At 53.0% G+C, this 20,848-nt stretch overlaps 1 protein-coding gene across 1 annotated transcript in view; it reads left to right on the top strand.

Moving 5' to 3' along the window:
- Positions 1-20,848, top strand: part of TG (thyroglobulin) — a 154,775-nt gene that overhangs the window by 55,206 nt on the left and 78,721 nt on the right. Inside the window, exons 32-35 of the mRNA XM_036337618.1 lie at positions 738-849; positions 2,648-2,727; positions 3,688-3,831; positions 7,236-7,298. Coding sequence (XP_036193511.1) covers positions 738-849; positions 2,648-2,727; positions 3,688-3,831; positions 7,236-7,298 — 399 coding nt within the window. The remainder of the gene's footprint in view (positions 1-737; positions 850-2,647; positions 2,728-3,687; positions 3,832-7,235; positions 7,299-20,848) is intronic.

Genomic DNA, 20,848 nt, shown 5'->3' with positions numbered 1-20,848 from the left:
GGCATGTGCCCTGACCGGGAATCAACCGTGACCTCATGGTTCATAGGTCCATGCTCAACCACTGAGCCACGCCCACTGGGCGACACTATCTTTTTTTTTGAATTTTTTTTTTCACTTGACACAGTCTCCATTTCTTCCAAGACGTTATCTTTTATTGACTGTTCTTTCATCTTTGCTGGAGGCCTTTCTCAGATAGCTGATGGCCTTGGTTTTCCACTCAATGTAAGAGAAGGGCCCCGAAGTTGATCAGGAAGCTCTCAGTGAGCGGGGGAGCTTGTTGACCTGAGATTTGCCTGGAGGGTGATCTGGTGGGGCCACCCTTTGGGGTCCCTCATGTCATGATTTTTAGGTCCTGCCCATAGAGGAACCTTAGCGTACCTGGCCTGGGGCATGAAGCCTGGTGCTGTTGGTTTGGATCCCACGTAAGGTTAGGAGGAAGTCTCGGTATTCACCACGTGCATTGACTGGAAAGACTCCTCCGGTCTCCGGTGCTGCTCCCACTCTCCCTGGGGCACCCGAGACCCTCCCCCCTTTGTCCTCTTTAGAAAATGAGGCTTCCACCGTCCTGTGTTGGGAAGAGGGCAGAGAGCAGAGGCGGGCAGGAGCAGGAGATTAATTGCTTCCCAACCCTCTTCCACTGGAAGAACCCAGCCTGCTCTGTGCACCTTCATCCTCACACTTTTGCGGACCCGGCAGATCTCTCCCTACCTGACATCATTGTTTCCTTCCCCGCGCAGTTGTTCTGAAAGAGACAGTGACGAACTTTTACACCCGCCTACCATTCCAAACGCTGACCGGGATTTCCATTAGAAGCAAAGTGCCCATGTCCGACAAGTCCATCTCCAACGGGTAAGCTACGTCACCCGCCCCATCCCTCTGAGATAGTTATTCTAAGGCACCTGTATCTGCATCCGAAAGAAGGGGATATCTGTCGGTTAAAGGCTCACGCAGAATAAAACCTGAAGCTCCAGGCAGAGGTTGATAAAGGTAATAAGAAAGTCACCATGTCTAAGGACCAGGGCTACAGTAGATGACTAATGGCAAACGCGAAATGTAGCCTGGACCTCCCATCAGTTGATGCAACAGGAAATGCAAAAGGACAGGAGCCACGTCTTATCAATGAATGACAATGATCAGACAGATGCTGTAATTAACTTGATCACAAAGCCTCACTGTGCTCTGTTCAGAATCTGGTGAGCAAATAGAATTTCTAACAGGACCACAGGCTTGTATGGACTTCTGGTTTATTTTGTTTCATTTTTTTAGAAATGCTTTTTGCTGTTGTTGTTAGTGGGCTGTTGTATAGCTGTTTTCATTGAAGATGATGCTTCTCTAGGCTCAGCCTCTGGTTCTGACCCATCAGAATCAGCAGGAAGGCTTTTCACTACCCACATTCCCTGGACCTACTGAGCCAGCATTTCCAGGGGTGGGGTTCAAAAATCGGAATTTTAAATAAGCTTCCCCTCTAAAGTGCTTTTGTACTTTAGAATCAGGGCATTTTCCTGTGAACTGTTGAGCTGGGAAGCGTTGTTAGTTTGTAAAACGGTGTTGCTGGCATTTAAGATCTGCTTTGGAGAATGGAGATAAAAGGGTGATAGGATGTAGTCTGTCTGGAGATGGGGCTGAGCACACTACCCGTGCTGATGGGAGGGGGCAGAGAAGGAGGGCGGGAACCGGGATCAGCCTGCCCCTGGTGTGGGAAAGGGCTGAGGGACTCAGAGAGGGTGTGTTGGTGGGAAAACACATGATCCAGGCTGGAGAAGTGGTGGGTGGGCCGGTGGGCAGGTGGGCAGGGCCCTGGAGAGGGAATATCAGGACAGAGATACCGCCAGCATCAGAGAAGTTGCCCAGGAGATGGAGGCTTCACTCAGCAGGATGCGACTCTGAGTCATGGCTTCTGGGCAGGGAAGGAGAGCGCCACGAATGAGGCAGGGTCTTCGCACCGGGAAGGAACTTGGGTGGAGGAAGTGCTCAGGAATCGGGAATGTGTGACCTGAATTGGAACATATGGTTGGGCAGAGGGAACTCCGAACTGAGCCCAGAGCAGTGGTTTAGAGCCACTAAGTTCCTTCTGGTAGGACTGGAGGGTGGGGTCCAGGAGCCACACTGAGTAATCAAGCAAAGTAGGTCCTGACTCAGCCAACAGAGGGGTGTCCTGGAGGGAGATTAGCCCGCGGTGGAGTGGGTAAGGGGGGGACACTGCTTTTTGCCACTTCAACAGGCACCTGATTGGGTCACTCCAACTGTAAACCCTCCCCCCACCCCCCATTTTCCCCATCCCATCCCCCATCCCCCATTTCTGGAGACACCTTCCCTACCATTTCTTCCCTTTCCTAGAACCCAAAGCTGAAAGGGTTTGAGGATTCTGGGCTAGCTTGGCTTAGAGCCTGGCACATTATAAGCACAGAATTTATGTTCACTGAATGAATGAGTGGGTGAATGAAGGATGGCAATTCAGTATTCCTGAGTAGAGTGTTTTCAGAAAATACCTCACAGCTAGGAATCCATTCATGCATATTGGCCAGAGCACCCCAGTTTAGGAAGTCATAAGGAAAGCAGGCCCCCAGAAGCAAGAACGCACTGTCCCCAGTAGGCCCCGGACCACCCGTGACAGCCTTCGGGCCTGCTCTTTCTCTTCTTACGCCAGGTTCTTCGAGTGTGAACGACTGTGCGATGTCGACCCGTGTTGCTCCGGCTTCGGCTTTCTAAACGTTTCCCAGTTAACAGGTAATAGCGATAACACCCCCTCACCTGCACACAGCCCTCTGCAGCCTAGGACACGCATTCACATCTACGATCTTATCGAATCTGCATCTCCTCCTGGTGGGAGGGAGGAGCGAGCCTGTCCCCGGATGGGAGGTGGGGCTTGCAGAGGGGAGGCAGCTCATGAAGGGGACAGCTGGGACGTGGCTCCTGGCCTAGCACCTGGTCAGCTTCACTCGACACGTCTACCTGGCTGGATACTCACTAAGCATCTTCTCATCTTCCAAGACTCAGGTCTGGCGGTTTTGTGGGGTGAACTTTGGATCCAGTCATGTGATCTGTGTTTAAAACTTGAGTACTTGCTAGTGGTGTGACCCTGGAAAAATCACTTAATCTCTGAGCCTCAGTTTCCTCCCCTGTAAATGGGATACGAGTGCTCCCTCCTCACAGGGCTGTGTGAGGGCCAGGTGATATGGCGCAGACGTCCCCAGCACAGCCCTGGGTGCGTGATGGGTGCCCCGTGAGCGTTAGCTGCCTTTAGACGTCCCCAGCACAGCCCTGGGCACGTGATGGGTGCCCCATGAGCGTTAGCTGCCTTTACTCCTGTGCTCTGGGACCAGAGACAGTAAGGTACCAGGTTTTTCATCAGTGGCTACGGTCACATCTAGACTATAGCTGTGAACCCCAAATATCTACTAAAGGATGAGTTTGCAGAATTCCCCTCTTTTAGTTTAGAAACTTCTGTCTTGATTATTTTCCTGGTCCTGGTTATTATTATTTTAAACTTTATTATTTTTCTCTTTTTTAATTGAATTTATTGGGATGACATTGGTCAATAAAATTATATAGGTTTCAAGAAATCCAAAGATACCTTGAAAGAAATGAAAATGAGAACACAGCAACCCCAAATCTATGGGACACAGCCAAAGCAGTTCTAAGAGGGAAAGTCATAGCATTCCTGGTCCTGGTTATTTTTTGCTCCAGGAGGAGAGGTGACATGCCTAACTCTGAACAGCTTGGGACTTCAGACCTGCAGTGAGGAAAGCGGAGGAACCTGGCGCATTTTGGACTGTGGCTCTCCCGACACGGAGGTCCGCACCTATCCCTTTGGATGGTACCAGAAGCCTGGTGAGTAATTGGCTCCAAACCGCTACGTGAGCAACTTCAGTTGACTGGTTTCCAACCGTATATTAGGATGATGTCCTCGGGCCTGGAAGTAGATTAGTCAGGATTCATTGTGTGCAAACAACAGAAGCGGATTCTATTTAAATTACGCAGAAAAGGAATATTTGGGGGAACCTGTTCATAGACTCAGAGGAAGGGTGACCCGCTCAGCCTCAGCAGCATGGGTGTGCTGAGGAGGAATGAACGGGCAGCCCCCTGTGTGTCACTGTCACCCTTATTCTCCTCCAGAGGCTCTGGTGGCTGCATTCAAGCTTTAGAGTCAAGGGAGAGTTTGTCCCATCTTGGGCTGTGAGCCCGCCCACACGGGGCGGGGCAGCCTGAGTGACAGGCCAGGGAGGCTGTATGCACCAGCAGGGAGGAGGTTCCTCAGAGGGCAGTTAAGGCGCTGTTACTGGACAGAGGAAGACAACAGGTGTGCCCTCCACCAGGCTCCCTTGACTTTCTCCTCGTGTCGATTAGGAAAATGTAACCCCACATCCCTCCTCCCACACCCCTTCCGTCTCCGCATCCCACCACGTGCTGGGAAGTGTCCTTTCCCATCCTTATATTGCTCAGGGACCAGCTGGGTACAAAGGCGCTTAAGCCGTGGTTCCATTTGTTCAGCAATGTTCTGGGCCTCAGAGAGCTCCTCATGGGCAAAGGCCACACAACCTCGGTCCCTGAGCCGTGTCCACAGGACAGAGGTGGACGCCGAGCCGGGCAGACTCCAGGAGGGAGGCCCACGCCTGCAGCAGGGAGCTCCGGGAGGGGCCCGCGCCTGCGGGCTGTGCTTTCTGACTTTGCTGACACCGTGCACAGAAGTTCCACATGGCTTAGCTGAGAACCCAGAGCCCAGATGAGCCATTGTGAATGCAAATGGGGCTGCTTGCAGCCCCTTCCTGGCAGTGGGACCCAGAGAGGAAGTATTCTTAACATCTAGGTGGGAGGCCAGGGCACGAGGGCAGCTCTGTGGTCAGGCAGGGCCCCAGAGACTCAGTGTTCCTGGAAGGGGACGGGCCCTGCGGCCTGGGTACCCTCTGCTCTTTGAAGAAACCGGGGCTGACCATCCTCTCCAGCTGTGCGAGGCCTGCGAGTGGGGCAGGGTCATCGGTTGGTTTACAGAGTCAGATGTGGCTTCTAGAAAAACAGTGGGAGCTTCAGAGTGTCTCTCCTTCTGCCGTGCAAATGCGGGTGGGCCCTGAAGCAATTCCAGATGTGGGAGCATCACCCGGAGAGGGCGTGGCCGGCTCTAGCGAGGTCTGTGCGCCCCACGTAGGAGCTGCCGCATGGAGGTCGTTTCTGTACAAGCTGTTCTTCACGATCATTCACATCCCAGCAAAGCACTCACCAAGCCCAGCGTTGGCTCCAGGCACTAGCCAGTGATGGCGAACCTATGACACGCGTGCCAGAGGTGACATGCGAACTCATTTTTTGGGTTGATTTTTCTTTGTTAAATGGCATTTAAATATATAAAATAAGTTTCAAAAATATAAGTCTTTGTTTTACTATGGCTGCAAATATCAAAAATTTTTTATATGTGACACAGCACCAGAGTTAAGTTAGGGTTTTCCAAAATGCTGACACGCTGAGCTCAGAAGGTTCGCCCTCACTGCCCTAGGCTAACATTTTGCAGAAAGCATCTTATTTAGCCCCAAACAACCCCACGAGGTAGCACCTGTTGTTACCCGCCCCCCCTCCCCGCCCCCCATTCAGTGCTGCGCTGGCAAATCTTTTACAACCAGAGAAGATGGAGGGACGCGCTGGTTTCCAGCCGTTGCCATTTGCCGTGGTGTAAATACTCTCACTGTGGCCAGTTTCAAATACCAACGTGATGTCCTGGAAGGCAGAGTTGGGAAGAAGCAGAAAGGTTAGCAGTCATTTGTTTAACAAATGTGAGTTAGCCGAGCGAATGGCTCAAGGTTACAGTGAGGGACACAGTAGGAGGGCCCCAGGGTGAGGGGCACAGTAGGAGGGCCCCACGGTGAGGGACACAGTAAGAGGGCCCCACGGTGAGGGACACAGTAGGAAGGCCCCACGGTGAGGGACACAGTAGGAGGGCCCCACGGTGAGGGGCACAGTAGGAGGGCCCCACGGTGAGGGGCACAGTAGGAGGGCCCCACGGTGAGGGGCACAGTAGGAGGGCCCCACGGTGAGGGGCACAGTAGGAGGGCCCCACGGTGAGGGACACAGTAGGAGGGCCCCACGGTGAGGGGCACAGTAGGAGGGCCCCACGGTGAGGGGCACAGTAGGAGGGCCCCACGGTGAGGGGCACAGTAGGAGGGTCCCACGGTGAGGGGCATAGTAGGAGGGTCCCCAGGGCAGTGCCAGTCCTCCCAGGGATAGAGGGTGTTGAGGGTTTCAGGGTTGCAGGGCCCCAGGGAAGCTGAGAACCCTCACAGCCCAGCTGTTTCTGTGCAGTGAAGGAGCCCTCACATCCCCACCCCCCGCCCCCCTGGAGGGGGGCCAGCACCCTCTTGTGAAACGCGGATGTTGGGCAGAGAGAGTAACAGCAGCAGCAGAGCTGGGAGACCAGTTCCTGCTGATGGGAGCTGCATGGTGTCCTCATGGTTATGTCGTTTCCAGCGTTTCATCGATGTGGCCTGGATGTTCATTTGCAACCAAGCGTACTTTGAATTGCAAGTTAATTTCCAAGAGCACAGTTACTGGGTCCGAGACAGGGCATTTCTATTTCTTTAAATTTATCTTTATTGTTGAGAATATGACAGATGTCTCCGTTCCCTCCTCCATTACCCACCCCATTCCTCTCCCACCCCCTCTCCAGGCCTTCACTCCCCTCTTGTCTGTGTCCACGGGTGATGCATACATGCATATAAATTCTCCGTGTGGCGTTTCAGTGCCCTTCAGAGGGTCAGATTGCTCTCTGAAGACGGGCTGATGCTCAGGGTCTTTGCTCTGAGCCGCTTTCTCCCAGGGGGACAGACATCTACACGGACGAGCAGGGTGCCAGCTGGCCAGCGGGTATAGCGGCCGGGCACGGCGGCCGGTTGGCAGCATCTGAGTGTTGTCTGAAAGCGCACAGATTATGGGTGGCGGAGCCTCAGTCAGTGGTCCTCAAAGTGTGTCCCAGGGCAGCAGGGTCGGCCTGTCCTGGGATCCCAGGCGCCGCTGCAGGGGCACAGGGCGTGCAGGAGAGGCGACCCTCTGGTGTCTCCAGCCCCTGAGAGGTGGTGGTCCCTTCGGCACCCCGAGCCCTCCTGACTGACACAGGTAGTGCTGGGAGTCGCACATGCTCTCTGCCTGCCAAGCCCAATTTTGCCGCCACCCAATTGTCCCTCCAGTAATGCCCTCGGAGCTCAGGGACCCCCAGGGGAGGAAGCGCTAACAGGCTGCCTTCTTCTCCGTTGCAGTTGCTCAAAATGGTGCTCCCGGCTTCTGCCCTTCGGTGGCTCTGCCTTCCCTCCCGGAGAAAGGTGAGCTCCCTGTCCATGTCTCTGATGTCGGTGCCCCCTCCTCTTCCTCCTCTTCCTGCTTCCTTTTGTCCATAGCGTGCCGCTCGCCGGACCCTCTCACACCCATCCATTCCAGCTCCTACCCACTGCACGCATGTAGAGGCAGGACAGAGGCCCGCCCGTTTCACAGAGGAGGAAACTGACTCACAGCGATGACATGACTTGGTCCAAATACCCAGCTAACTGGAACAGAGTGGGACCCAAGCCCTGTTCTCTGAGGCTCGTTTCACCCCGTTAAGGAAAGGCTAGGCCTGCGGAGTCCTGGGGCGATGCCAACCGTGGTGGCACTTGTAGCCAAACAGTGAGGAACTCAGCTAGCTCCGCATTCGTGCAGAGGAGTTCGGGCTCACCGCCATCAGCACGCTGGGTGGCACTGTGGCATCTGAGGCGGGCACCGGCCCGGGGCCCAGGAGCAGCCCAGACTGAGGCCACCTGGGTCCAAGGTGGCAGGAAGGGGGGGGAGGGGCTGCTCTGGACTCTGGACGGGGTGCGGTGGGAGGGGGCGGGCCAGCGTGGGCCTCCTGCACGTCCCTTCCCTGTGTCCCATGGTCAGGAAATGAGCGGCTCTGGGAGCCCCTGAGAGTTAATTCCTGCCCTGTGACCTGATGTCTGAGGGGCTCTAGACGCCTGTCATTACCGCCTGGCGGAGAGGCAGAATATAGCTCCCGTAGGAGGCAGCCACTTACGGTCAAGGCTGTGGCCGAAAGTATAAACGGTCCCATGATGTCAGGTTCCTCCTCTCCGTGGAAATTGCTAACTTTGGAGGTCATTTTTTCCTGCACACTTTATTTTTTTAAAAAAAATTAAATGTATTTTTTATTGGTTTCAGAGAGGAAGCGGGGTGGGGGGAGATAGAAACATCAATGGATCAGCTGCCTCCTGCATGCCCCCCACTGGGGATTGAGCCCACAAACGGGCATGTGCCCTTGGCCGGTATTGAACTCGGGACCCTTCAATCTTCAGGCTGACGCTCTATCCACTGAGCCACACCAGCTAGGACTTTCCTGCACATTTCATAGAGAATGTCAGGGCCTGAGCACAGTATGGCTTCCGGTTCCTGAGGCACTGGGAGGTGGGCATCACTGCTGCCCAACCAGGGATGGCAGGGGTGGGCTTAGGGAAGGGAGAACATACTCAAGACCAAACACACGTCCCAGCCAGACTGTGGTCAGAATTGATTTTGAGTTTTATCAAGGTAAGATACGGACATTTGAAATCATCTAAGAGACCCCAAAGGTTTATGGTGGTTGTTTTTTGTTAAGTCAATGTGTTCCCCGTCTCACCTCTACCCACTTGCCCTTGGCACTGCCCGAGGGAGGCCACCGCCTTCACCGTGTTTAGCTGTTTTCTCTCACTCTGGCCTCTACATTTCTAAACAACAAGCGACTCTTGTTGTGCCGTGATGGTTCAGTTTGGGAAGTAGCTGCTGAGTCCAGGCCTTGATAAACAAGGCCTCAGGGCTCTCTTTTGTCACCTTTTTCTGATTTGCCTCCTTCATTCTCAAAGCCTAGTCATATCGAGACTTGGGGCTGAAACAAGTGTATTTGACCGTGACGGCCATGTGAATGAGGTTTCCTGGGAGCCTCAGCGTGTAATGCAGTCTCCTGGTATCACCAACCACCTGGGTGGGGCCTGAGCTGGCCATCCTCTGCCACCCCCAGATGCCACCCCTGCCTTCCAGGGCCCTGCTGCCTCCTGGGCTGCCCAGGGGATCCATGGAGGACACGGTCATGTCCGCCCCCCCCCCCCCCCCCACCTCGGTACCTGGAGAGTTAGTGGCTCCACGCTGCCGTGTCCGTCAGCACGCCTTCCCTCCTCTTCTTCACCTCAGCAGGTGTTGAGACCCCTTCGCTGCTGTTTGCCCATTTCCGCGGTCTCCCTTTGTCAGCTTTGTGGGGTTAGATTTTCCACTCATTACTCCATTTTTAGGGGTTTGTGGAGGGAGCGAAGAGGCATGTGCAGCGTTTAATGAGAAGCAATAACGTACTATTTTTCGGAATCTTTCAGCCTCTAATGAAAACTGCAGGTTGTCCTCAGCGCCGTGCTGAACAGTTGCCCCTCACACAAACCTCGGGAGACGGGCCCTCCCTTAGCACTGTGGCTCATGGGGGGCTGGAACCGCGCAGACAGGGCGCAGGGCGTCTCGGTGCGGCGGTGACTCCGCGTCAGTGTGTTTCCAGGCTCCCGGGCTTTCTGTGTGGTCTGAAGGCGTTGGGACTTTTTGTTTTCACCTAATATTGCATTATGTGTATATTTCCAGATTGTTATACAGGGTGGGGCCAAAGTAGGTTTATAGTTGTTTATATGGAAAATGATAGAATAATTAATAGATAATACTACAAGGATAAACTGTGTTTTGCATACTCACCACTGGAAACCTACTTTTGCCCACCCTGTCTATCTCTCTAAATCACGCGTGCACGAGTAAATTCATTCATTCATTCATTCATTCATTCATTCATTCATTCATTCATTCATCTGTGTCCTACTGTCACGATGCTCCCAACCTGGTGATGAGAAGCGGGTGAGGACAGGACGGCGTTATCAGTGACAGCTGCCCTGTTACCCCACCAGGTGGACCCCTGCCGTTCACCAGCTCCCCCGTTTTGGACATTTGGTTGTTATGGCTCGTTATGAGAATACTACAACGAAAACCTCCGTACAGGGAGCTTTTGCCAACGAACAGATCATTTCCTCCAATCTGAAATGATTGTGTTTGAGAAATTTAGGTTTTACGAGTCTAGACTTATATTGCCAAAGTAGTCTCAGGTAGTTCTTCCTAGTTCCCCCCCCCCCCACCTCATTCTTGGAATCACTTAAAAATATTACTCATTAAAATTAGAGGTGAAGAGGGCTTCAATATCTAATTGCCGGAAGCAAACTGTTAGGCACGAATCCACCACAGCGTGAATAGCTGGGAGTGACTGTACGTGCCTCTACCCTGGATTTTGCTAAACATTTGTATTGCTGAGATGTGAGTTACCAAGAAAAGAAAAAGGGACGATGGAGTGTAGCCCGTCTCCCTTCACACCCACAGTCTGTGGCTCTGAGTAGCTGTTTCTGAGGCAGAACGGGCGGGCACAGTCTTTTTAAAGGTGCCTCTGACAAGTGTGATCTGCAAGCAGGAGAGAGATGGAGCTGGCATCCCATCTGTGTTTAGTTTCCAACTTGGAACTGGGCATCTGAGTGTGTGCCTTTGATTCGAATCAGAGGGAGGGCGTAATGATGCCTTAGGATGTGGGCATGCCAACGTGATTCTGACATGGAGTATGTGTGAGTGTGTGTGTGTATGAGTGTGTGTGTGTGCACTATGCATATGCAGAATGCTCAGCCCTATACAGTTCCTATCCAGGGAACAAAGGAAATGTTCGTTGCACACCAACCATTTCAAAATCAGTTCCCGCTCATAAGACAGTCGGATGGTAGTAAGAACCGCTTCTCAGATAAGGAAATGGAGGCTCGGCCAGGCTGCATGGCCACGCTGGGGTTCGAACCCACATGTCGTTCTGGCCCCTCAGAGTTACTAAGACTCCTTGGTTTGAGCTTCTGGAAAGGGTGAGAGAGGTGGACAGTCCGGTCCTGGCCTTGTCTGGAGGCCTAATTTCTGGGCCTGTTTCTTGTAGGAGCCAGTGTATCAGCCGCCCCTTCCGAGTCTAGCGTGAACGGGGCACCTGAGGCTCTGATGGGCGGTGGGGATGGCGTGGAGGGGGAGGGACTTCCTACCTGGGTACAAACCATGCGCCAGAAACGACTCCGAGCACTTCCCTGGGCTGCTCCAGAGGAGGCTCCCGGCCCCTCGCTGGGTTGCCGGCGGCAGGAGTTTGTCCAGTGGACACGTTTCAGGAAGGGTTTCGGGGGACAGTGGTTTGTCCGTGCGGCCCCGGGGCGTGACATCGGGGTTCGGAGTTCGGTGTGGCAGACACGGGGCCATAGCGGATGCGGCAGAAGATGCGCAGCAGAAAAGCCCTGCGTTTGGAACTTGAGCTTGGCCAGATCTCTTGGGGCGGGTGAGTGAGCAGGAGAGTGGCAGCAAGCTCCCGGGCGGGCGAGAATGGAAAAGCATTAAGGCTGAAGAGGTCATCTTTCACTTCGACTGAGTTCAGGTCAGTGAATGCGCACACACCAGCCACATTGGGATAAACCTCCTAAATCCTCACTTATGTCCCAGGAGACGTGCTGCGCTGGGGTTGGAGGCCTTAATGGCAAAGACAGGAGCCCACGGGTCAGGAGAGAGGCACAGGAAGGTAGGATTCAGGGAGCTGAGCCACTTACACCGCCGTGAGCGACTCGCAGGCTGTCGTGGGGTAGAGGGAGGCCCCCCGGATTCACCACAGCAGGCAGGGAGGGACCACAGCCAAGTCATGCCACGCTGCGACATCCGGACTAGCGTGCATTTGCCAGATGGCCAGGAGGGGACAGGGGCATCCTGGGCAGAGGGGGGGCATGAACGGAAGCCCTCGGCATGCATTGGTGCGGCACATGCAGGGGAGACAGTGGCTCAGGACCGGGGGGCAGGAGGGGGGCTGGATGGGGGCCGGGGCCAGATGAGCACGTGCGTGGGGTACCACACATCCTCCAAGGGCTGTAAGCAGCTGCCCAGTGAGCTTTACAACCATGTGAAAGCTCTTCCCTGGGCTGAGAAGGGGAGGCCCTAGTGGATGGACAAGCTGGATTTTGAGAAAATGAGGTCAATGATGGCATCTGTGTATAGAGTATCCTTTTACTCTTTTCAGGGAAAATTGCACATTTTTTTTAAAAAAGACTCAGAATAGTAAAATTGTTATTTTTTCTGATGAGAAAAAAGTGCACTGAGGTTTAAAAGACCCACAGCCACCCCTCGAGAGGGCGCTCTGGGTGGCGTGGGCTGCCTCGCGGGCACTGAGCCGCCTGGGGGTGGGCACTGCCTCCGTCGCCTGCCCAGGCAGGGGGTCTTCCAAGGCCTTATCCCCGGGACACCTCCCCTGTGCTTTTCAAGCTCCGTCTCAGAGGCCCGCTGCTCATGGAGTAAATCGAACGGTTGGATCGCAAGGCAGAGGAAAACACAGAAAACTAGTCTCTAGAAATTTGTTCTGCACTGGCTGGTGTGGCTCAGTGGATAGAGCAACCACCCGCACACTGAAGGGTCCTAGGTTCAATTCTGGTCAAGGGCACGGACCTTGGTTTCTGACTCAATCCCTGGCCCTGGTCGGGCCATGTGTGGGAGGCCACCAATCGGTGTCTCTCTCACATCGATGTTTCTCTCTCTCTGTTTCTCCTCCTCCCACTCTCTCTAAAAAAATCAATGGGAAAATATCCTCGAGTAAGGATTAACCAAAAAAAAAAAAAAAAAAAGAAAGAAAGAAAGAAAGAAATGCATTCTGTATTCTAAGTTCATTTCACTCAAGGAACTTCAAAATGCCCTTTAGGACATGCTCCAGCCCTTGACCTTGAGTGCCCTTGAGAGGCAGGTGCAGCACAGGTTGCTACCAGCAGAGAGAGCTGTGCCCAAGGCCGTGGCACGGGGAATGCTAAGAAAGAGGCCTTTGAAAGTCTGCTCTGGTGGGCTTTCCAGTGCCGCCCCCAACCTCAGCCTGGAGCCCAGTGACAGGAACAAAGCCTGAACTGGGTGGACAGGCGTGGAGGCGGCTGCCCGATGGCCTCCGGGGCCACGAAGGCAGGCTGAACCCTCTTTGTGTGCGTTGCCTCCACCCTTTACGTTCACGGCGCCTGTAGGTGGATGGAATTCAGTTGATCTTTCCAGCAAATGTTTTCCATTAAAGCCAGAGACAGAGTCGTGTGATCCTAAAATGTGTCAGAGCTGGCAGGGAGCTTGCGCACCGTCTAATCGAGGGAAGCAGGGGCCTCCTGGTACCGTGGTGAGCTTCCAAGTCAATGCACTGACTTCCAACCCGTTCCATCACTCAGCCCCTGTGCGCTCAGGGCCAGCTTCTTGGCCTCAGTGCCTCCCTTTGCTTCTGTAAAAGGGGATGACGGTGGAAACGAAGGACTGTCAGTCCCTAGACTGGTGTTGAGGCGTAAATAAAACAGCGTTCAGCCCAGGACCTGGGAAAGAGTGAGTGTTGAAGAAAAGTCAGCAATAATTCCAAGGCCAAACCCATGTTTTTCCAGAGAAAGGGTCTCTCCTAATTTTATAGGGGCTGAGCTATAAAATAACAGACTTAAAAAAGTCCTCTGTGCCCTGGCCAGTTTGGTTCAGTGGATAGAGCGTCGGCTTGAGGATCATAGGGTCCCAGGTTCTATTCGGTCAAGGGCGTGTACCTTGGTTGCAAGCTCCTCCCTGGGCCCTGGTCAGGGCATATGCAGGAGGCAACCAATCCATGTGCTTCTCTCATATAGATGTTTCTCTCTGTCTTTCCCTCTCTCTTTTACTCTCTCTCTCTCTATTAAAAAAAAATCAATGGAAAAATATCCTTGAGTGAGGATTTAAAAAAGTAAAAAATTCCTGTGTGCTGCGTGACTATGTCAGTCACTGTGCTAAATGCTTTCCATATTTTAAGGGGGCCGGAGGGGCACCGCAGTTTGCATGGCAGGGACGTTTTATGTCACCTGGGGCACCTGGGAGGGTGGGGTGGGGTGACTGGACTGTGCGGCTGCCTTGCACCAGCCCAGGTGCGCTGTCACCCCCCACGGTGGCCGCTCCCAGACCTCTCTCTGCTTCCCTGAGACCCAGGCTGAGGAGGAGAGAGGCACAGCAGGCAGACGGGCTGGAGTGACAGCAAGGCAGATCCCAGGAGCACGGGGAATGGGAAATGCGAGAGGCTGGCTCCCAGCTGGAGGCTCACACTCCCCAGGGACGCGGGAGGGAGTCTCCACCAGCTGCGGAGGTGCCGGGTTTGGAATGCAGCTCCGGTTTCTCTGCCGAGGCTGTCATCCCCTCCATTCATTCAGCAAGTGTTTAGTGAGCACTTACTCTGTGCCAGGCACACGGGGCTGTGGCAGTGAACAGAGCGGGCAGCACGCCCAGCCCCGCGGAGCTTCCTCCTAATACATCTCTCGAGGCTCGCTCCTCCCTGCTCTGAGCTAGCGTCCCCTCCCCGCACAGGCCTCCCACCACCCGAGCAGAGCAGCGCCCTCGACGCTCTCTCCTTCTTCACCCGCTTTAGTGTCACAGCTTATGGCTGTGACAGCTTCTCCCTCCACTACTTCTCGCCCAGATGTCTGTTCCTCCTCTAAAACGTGAGCCGCACAGGCAGGGCCTTTCTCTGTCATGCTCACTGCTGTGTTTTATTTTATTTATTATTATTATTATTTAATATATTTTTAGAAAGAGAGGAAGGGGGAGAGAGAGAGAAACATTGAGGAGAGAGGAAGTCATCAATTGGCTGCCCCCTGCATGGCTCCCTACTGGGGATGGAGCCCACAACCCAGGCATGTGCCCTGACAGGAATTGAACTGGTGACCTCTTGGTTCCTGGGTAGACGTTCAACCGCTGAGCCACACCAGCTGGGCTCACTGCTGTATTTTAGCACCTAGAAATGCGACTGCTACCTAGTCAGTACTTGGGAAATATGAATGAATGAATGAATGAATGAATGAATGAATGAATTTCTCTTGCTTGCTTGTCTGCTAGACTCGATGTTCCCAAGGGCAGGTGTTTTGTAATTCACAGCTTAATGCTAACACGTAGCAAAGTGTCTGGTATATAGTAGGTGCTCAATATTACATTTATAATTGTTTTTAAAAAACATATACATATTCAATTTAGGTTAGCATTGGAAGCTAGTAGTGTTTCATGAGTGTTTGTTGAAAGAGCGAAGCAGTGAAGGAATAAGTAGGTTGATGAGCGGTGGCGGTGGAGTGTTGCAAACCACGTTGGCTGTGGGAACCCTTCCTTCGCCTCTTGTTAGGTACGTAACCTCGACCGTTTAAGGGATCTTCCTGAGTCCCAGTTGCCTCGCCTGTGCAATGGAGATGATGGTGTCTATTTCAAAGAGGTCGTTGTCAAGCTTGACATAGATAGTTTATGTACAGATGGCCACCCTGGAGGCCTGGCGAGGGTGGCATTGCTGGGGTAGCTGGATCAGGTCGGCACCCCGGCTCTCAGGGTCGCTTGCACAGGCCGCCCCCTGAGTGCCGTGCGGCAGTGGCACAACTACACCCCGAGGGACCGTGCAGTGTGCCCGCAGGCATCTGACTACTGTTGGCTGATGATTGCGTCTTAGCCCCTGGTGAGATCTCAGGGGTGGAGAAAACAGGATTTCCCTTGAAAACCTCCTCCCCAGGCAGCTGCTTCTTGTACCTCGCCCATCAAGGATTTTCTCAGTCAAATTTAAGGGAGGAAGATCCAATAACAAAATATGCCAATGTAGGGCCTCACTTTTGGTTTTTTTAAGTAGGACATTTCCCCCCAAGAGTGTTCACATTTTAACAAGTGGGTAAACCAGGGGGATCTCAGAGCTGAGAGTGGGCAGTCAAACCACTGGGCGAGCATTGAAGGAGGTAATTCAGACAGGTTACCTTTTTAGGGCCTTTCCAGCCAGTCTGTGCAGCTGGTGATGAATGAAACCATCCCTGAAGGCAATCCATCAGCCGAGGTAGATTTCCTTTACTTTTATGGAATTTACTAATTTTAACTGTTGATTAAAAATGGTAACACTATGGCCCTGGCCGGCGTATTTCAGTGGTTAGAGCACTGACCCTTGCACCGAAGGGTCGTGGGTTAGATTCCTGGTCAAGAGCACCTGCCTGGGTTGCAGGTTTGATCCCAGCCTTGGCCAGGGCACACACGAGAGGCAACCGATCAATGTGTCTCTCTCCCCTTCCCTGCTCCCTTCCACTTTCTCTAAAAATCAACGGAAAAAATATCCCCGGGTGAGGATTGACATAAAATTTTTTTAAAAATGGTAATACTATGTTACAAGTGGCTAGGGCTAACAAAGTCGTTGGGTTTTTTAAATGATTCATTGGACAGTCCTCATGTATTGATTTCTGCTGAATTCCCTGACCTCCTTGGAGGAAAGAAATTTGATTTACTAAGGAAGCAGTCACCTTCCCTCCCACAGAAGGGGAGAGGGCCAGCTCAGGAGGGACCCAGGCAAGGTGTCCACATGGAATTCGAGGCGGAGCAGAGGCAAACGCCCCTCTAGGTACCTGCCTAGTGTTCTGAACGCGATCAGAGGCGCAGGAGCGAAGGAACTTCTCTCCGAAGAAACGCCAAATCAGCACGCAGACCCGGTCCCGTTCTCATCATCTTTCAAATATCGCAAAATAACAGATGTCTTTTTTTCCTTCTTCTTTCTGTTATTAAAGGGACATCTGGTTTTTATTTGAGTGTCACCAGGGGGAGAATAGCCCAGGGTGAAAGATGGTGTCTGTTGAGAAGTCAGGATGCCTGAGTGTGGGTCCTGCCCCGTACAGGCCGGGACCTTCCCAGCAGCGAGTGAGTGCTGTGGGCTCAAGGTCACAGCTTGTGGGCTCAAGGTCACAGAGCTGTGCTGGTGCCCATGATGCATTTCCTGCCTGAAAGGCTTCTGACTTTGATATCTCACCCCGGCCAGCCAGCGGGGCATGGCAACCACCTCCAATATTTCCTCAAGCTTTTTCCACATTCACCACCAAGAGGGATTCTTCCTGGCTCGGCCGCAAGAGCAGTAAGAATGCTGACTGCATTTGGAAGCCTTGCAGGGTGCACTCCCTGTTACCTTTATTCTTGGTGATGCTTAAGAAAATCCCATTTTCCTTTAAAAATGGACCTGGGATTAGAGCGTCGGAGAGAAGGGTGGCGTTTGCCACTGGTTTAACATTTCTGCACTTTGATCTGATTCAAAAACACTGGAGAACACATTCTCCCCACATTTCAAATGAGAAAAGTGAGGGCCGGAGCCGGAGCTTGCCTCAGCTTACCATGCCCGCAGGCGGCAGACCTGTCCCTGGGGCATTAGCATGTGCGTTTTCAAGTGTTTAAAGCTGTTTTTAATGGTGCAATTACTCTAAGTGAGCCCTGAAGCATTGCTCCTTGAACTGATGTCTGGAAAGGATGGCAGGAAGGCGGGGGGGGGGGGGGGGGGGGGCGGCGATGGGGGGCGGGCGGGAGGGGGAGGACAGGGAGAGAAGAAGAAAGGAAAGGAAATTAAACATGCTTTTCCATATATTAGTAGAACTTTCCAATGTATTCTCATCTGGTGATTTAAAAAACACACAGAAATGTAGTCTACATGAAAAGGGACACCATGCTTCCTGGAAGGGCATGAAGTGCTCGGTATAACCCAGAGGCCTGCCCGTCCTGAGGCTGCCGGCCACGCTGCCCCAGAGCCCTCCCTCCCCTCTGCCCATCCACCCTTGGCAACTCCGTGGTGCACAGAGGGACGTAATGCCATGAGGCTGCCCTGGGGGCAAATGCTGCCTCACTGCCTGTGTGACCTTGGGAAATAGCTCTGTGACCTCGGGGGTACCCGGTGTTCTTGGGGAGTGCCTCTGTGACCTTGGGAACTCTCCTGTGACCTTTCCTCCCTGTGGCTCATGTCCGTGCTGTGAGGAGGGTTGATGTGAGTCAACATAACTAACTCAAATTTCATAGTAAAGTGATACCTCTTTCCACGTCTTATGATTATATGACGTGTTTGGGGTGCACCCAGGCCCACCCCGTAAGGGGGAGGGGTGCTGAAGCTGGAGACTATACAGGCTTTGCCTGTCCCCTGAGGACATGAGCAGTGATTGGTGTGATCGATGGGGAGGCGATCAGCAGTAAGACGAAGGTGTGAGGGAGGGCAAGGCTGGCAGTGGGGCGGCCCGTTTGGGTCTCGGGAACTGGAGTGTCAGGAAGGGCAGTGAAATTGATGAGGCCGGATCTGGATGGCGAAGAAAGGGCGGTTCCCAGAGGGGCTGAGAAGGCGGAGTGACCAACGAGGGGCGGGGGAAGGGAGGGAGGTAAGGGTGCTCAGGGACAATGCCCGGTGGGTGAGGGGAAGCAGGATTCAGGCAGAAGTCAGGAAGAAAGTGTTGCTGTCACTGCAATGGTATGGGGTCCTGTGCCGCTTTGAGGACGTCCACCCTGGTACGTAAGTCAGGCTCAGACCTCCACAGTTTGGAAAAGATAGTGACTCAAATGCAGCAGGAGCCCAGCTGCTTGGCCCAGAGACTACGCGAGGGGCTGTATTCAGCAAGTTCTCCCACCCCCGCACAGCAACTCATTTATCCCTGATCACCAGCCTAGAGAGAGCATCTGGTGACATCCCATTTTACAGATGAGGAAACTGAGGCCCAGAGAGGAAGAGTGTTTTTCCCCAAGTCACAGAGCTGTTCAGTGGAGGAGCTGGCATGCACCCAGGGAACCTGCTGCTTAACTAAGCACGTCTCCTTTCTGACATAGGCTCAGGGCCAGGGACCAGCCACAGGGCCTGGACGGCGTGTCCTCGCTGAATCTGGGATCTAGTTTGAACCTATTTTCAATGTAGCCACAGAGAGAAGAGCCCGAGTGGCTATTGTGTGAGCTACAATGGACTGCGTTCAGGGTCTTGTTAGACAAGAAATACACAGCAAAAAGGCTTCCTTCAGGTCAGCGATAACTGTTAGAAATATAATGAAAAAAATCCCATTCCATTCTTAATGACATCGAAATTAAACACACAGATTTTTACATTCTTTCTCATATTAATGCTTCCAATTCATGTCCCAAAGGAGCATTCTTGAAACTCGACAAAAGTGGGATTGAATGTCATCTGATAAATAAATAGCCAAAAATAACCAAGAAATATTTTGAAAAGAAAAAGAATGTGTGCCCAGGGCCGGCGTGACTCAGGGGTTGAGCGTCGACCCAGGAACCAGAAGGTCAGGGTTCGATTCTTGGTCTGGGCACTTGCCCAGGTTGTGGACTCCATCCCTAGTAGGGGGCATGCAGGAGGCAGCCAATCAGTGCTTCTCTCTCTCCCTTCCTCTCTCTGAAATCAATAAAAACATATTTTTAATAAGTAAAAAAAGAAAAATAATATGGGAAGACTTGTTCCTCAAAGTCATTATATTATAAAGTGACTACAGCGTAAGCAGTGTGTGTGAACAGAAGCAGAAATAACAAAATGAATGAAAAAGAGTAGCGCCACCAAACAGAAGTCATGTCCATAGAAGTACTGAGTGTATAAGAAATACACATTTCCAATTCAAGAGGAGACTTAAAAAAAATGATGCTGGCATCGCAATTTATAAAATACGTCGAAAGCTGATGAACAAACCACAGATCCTGCTTTTGGGCAGGTGCACCCTTGGGGTGAGCCCTGAAGCTGTCACTACCTCATTCACCAGAGAGAAGATCTCGCATTGTAAAGCCTGGTTTTTAAACCCAGAGAAGTTGGGCACAAGCCCTGGCATCGCCACGTATCAGCCAGGTCCTCAGAGTGGCACTGGGTCGGTTTCCTCATGTATAAGCTGCGCACAATGGCTGTGCCCGCAGCACGGGTGAGAGAGGATGCCACGTGCAATGGTGTTGCTGGGCTCTTGGCAAACAGTAAGCTTGTGAAATGCTACCTAGATGCGCGGCTTCGTTGTCTCACCGTTTGTTTGCATTCACGAAGAAACAGTTCTGAGTGCTCGTGAGATGCCCGGACCCCAGATGTTGGATTCCGGTGACAGCATCACTCATCCCCAGGGGTTCCTGCCGGTAGGAGGCTGGGGGTGGGGGAGGGTGTGGCAGAGACTGGCTCCAGGCCCTGGGATGGCGCCCGCTGAGCTGGCTCCCACTTGGGAGATGAAATTCACCCCTCAGTTACCGCGCTTTCCCCAGACATCAATCTGAACGCGGAGTGCGGCCCAGGCCTCTGTTTTAAGACCATAATTGGCACGTTGGGTCCTCAAGCCCCATCATCACTGTCCTCTGAAATTGTAGTGCACGTGTCACCTAAAAATAGGCAGCTCAGTCTGGTCATGTTGCAGAAATGCCACATGTCCTGACCGTGGAAATAGCAGCGGGCTAAGGATGCTTGAAAAGCGCAGCGTCTCTCGCAGGGCAGCCAGGGCCAAGTCCACAGAGACGGGCCCCTGGTGCTGAAGACGCCCCAAGTGAGCCCTGCCGCCTGGCGGGCCTGGCCCTGGGAGCTGCCCCGCCCGGAGGCAAGGGTGCTGGGCTTGTGTTCCCACAGGGACTGGTTTTGGACACAGGCTGATCCTGGGAGGGGAGGCAGCATCTCAGACCAAAGGCACTTCCTGGGGAGCGTCAACTGGGAGCCCTGGCCACCAACTTCCCAACAGTTGGGGAAATGAGAGCCTAGGTGCCCCCACTAAGGCGTCTTGGGCAGCACCCAGGGGTGTCCACTATGGGCGGACGGTCTTCTCTCCCTCTTTCCCTCTGAGGGCTGAGGGAGGGTTGAAGGGTACCGTGTCGGTGTAGACCTCCCCACAGTGCTACATGGGCTGTGGTTATCTTTGTTACCTGGCGTCATGCTAATTACTGCATTCTAACACAGCACAATGGTGCTGGTTTTGTCTTCTCGACTCCTTCCCCATTCTACTGTGACCTGCTTTAAAGAAACAGCCATGCTTTTGTTTGTCTTGTTTGTGTGTGTATGTGTTGTTGTTGTTGTTTA

The sequence above is a fragment of the Myotis myotis genome, unplaced genomic scaffold (assembly GCF_014108235.1).
Source record: "Myotis myotis isolate mMyoMyo1 unplaced genomic scaffold, mMyoMyo1.p scaffold_m19_p_16, whole genome shotgun sequence".
Taxonomy (NCBI): domain Eukaryota; kingdom Metazoa; phylum Chordata; class Mammalia; order Chiroptera; family Vespertilionidae; genus Myotis; species Myotis myotis.
The sequence above is the reverse complement of the archived record's forward strand: the minus strand, read 5'-3'. Positions and strand labels throughout refer to the sequence as shown.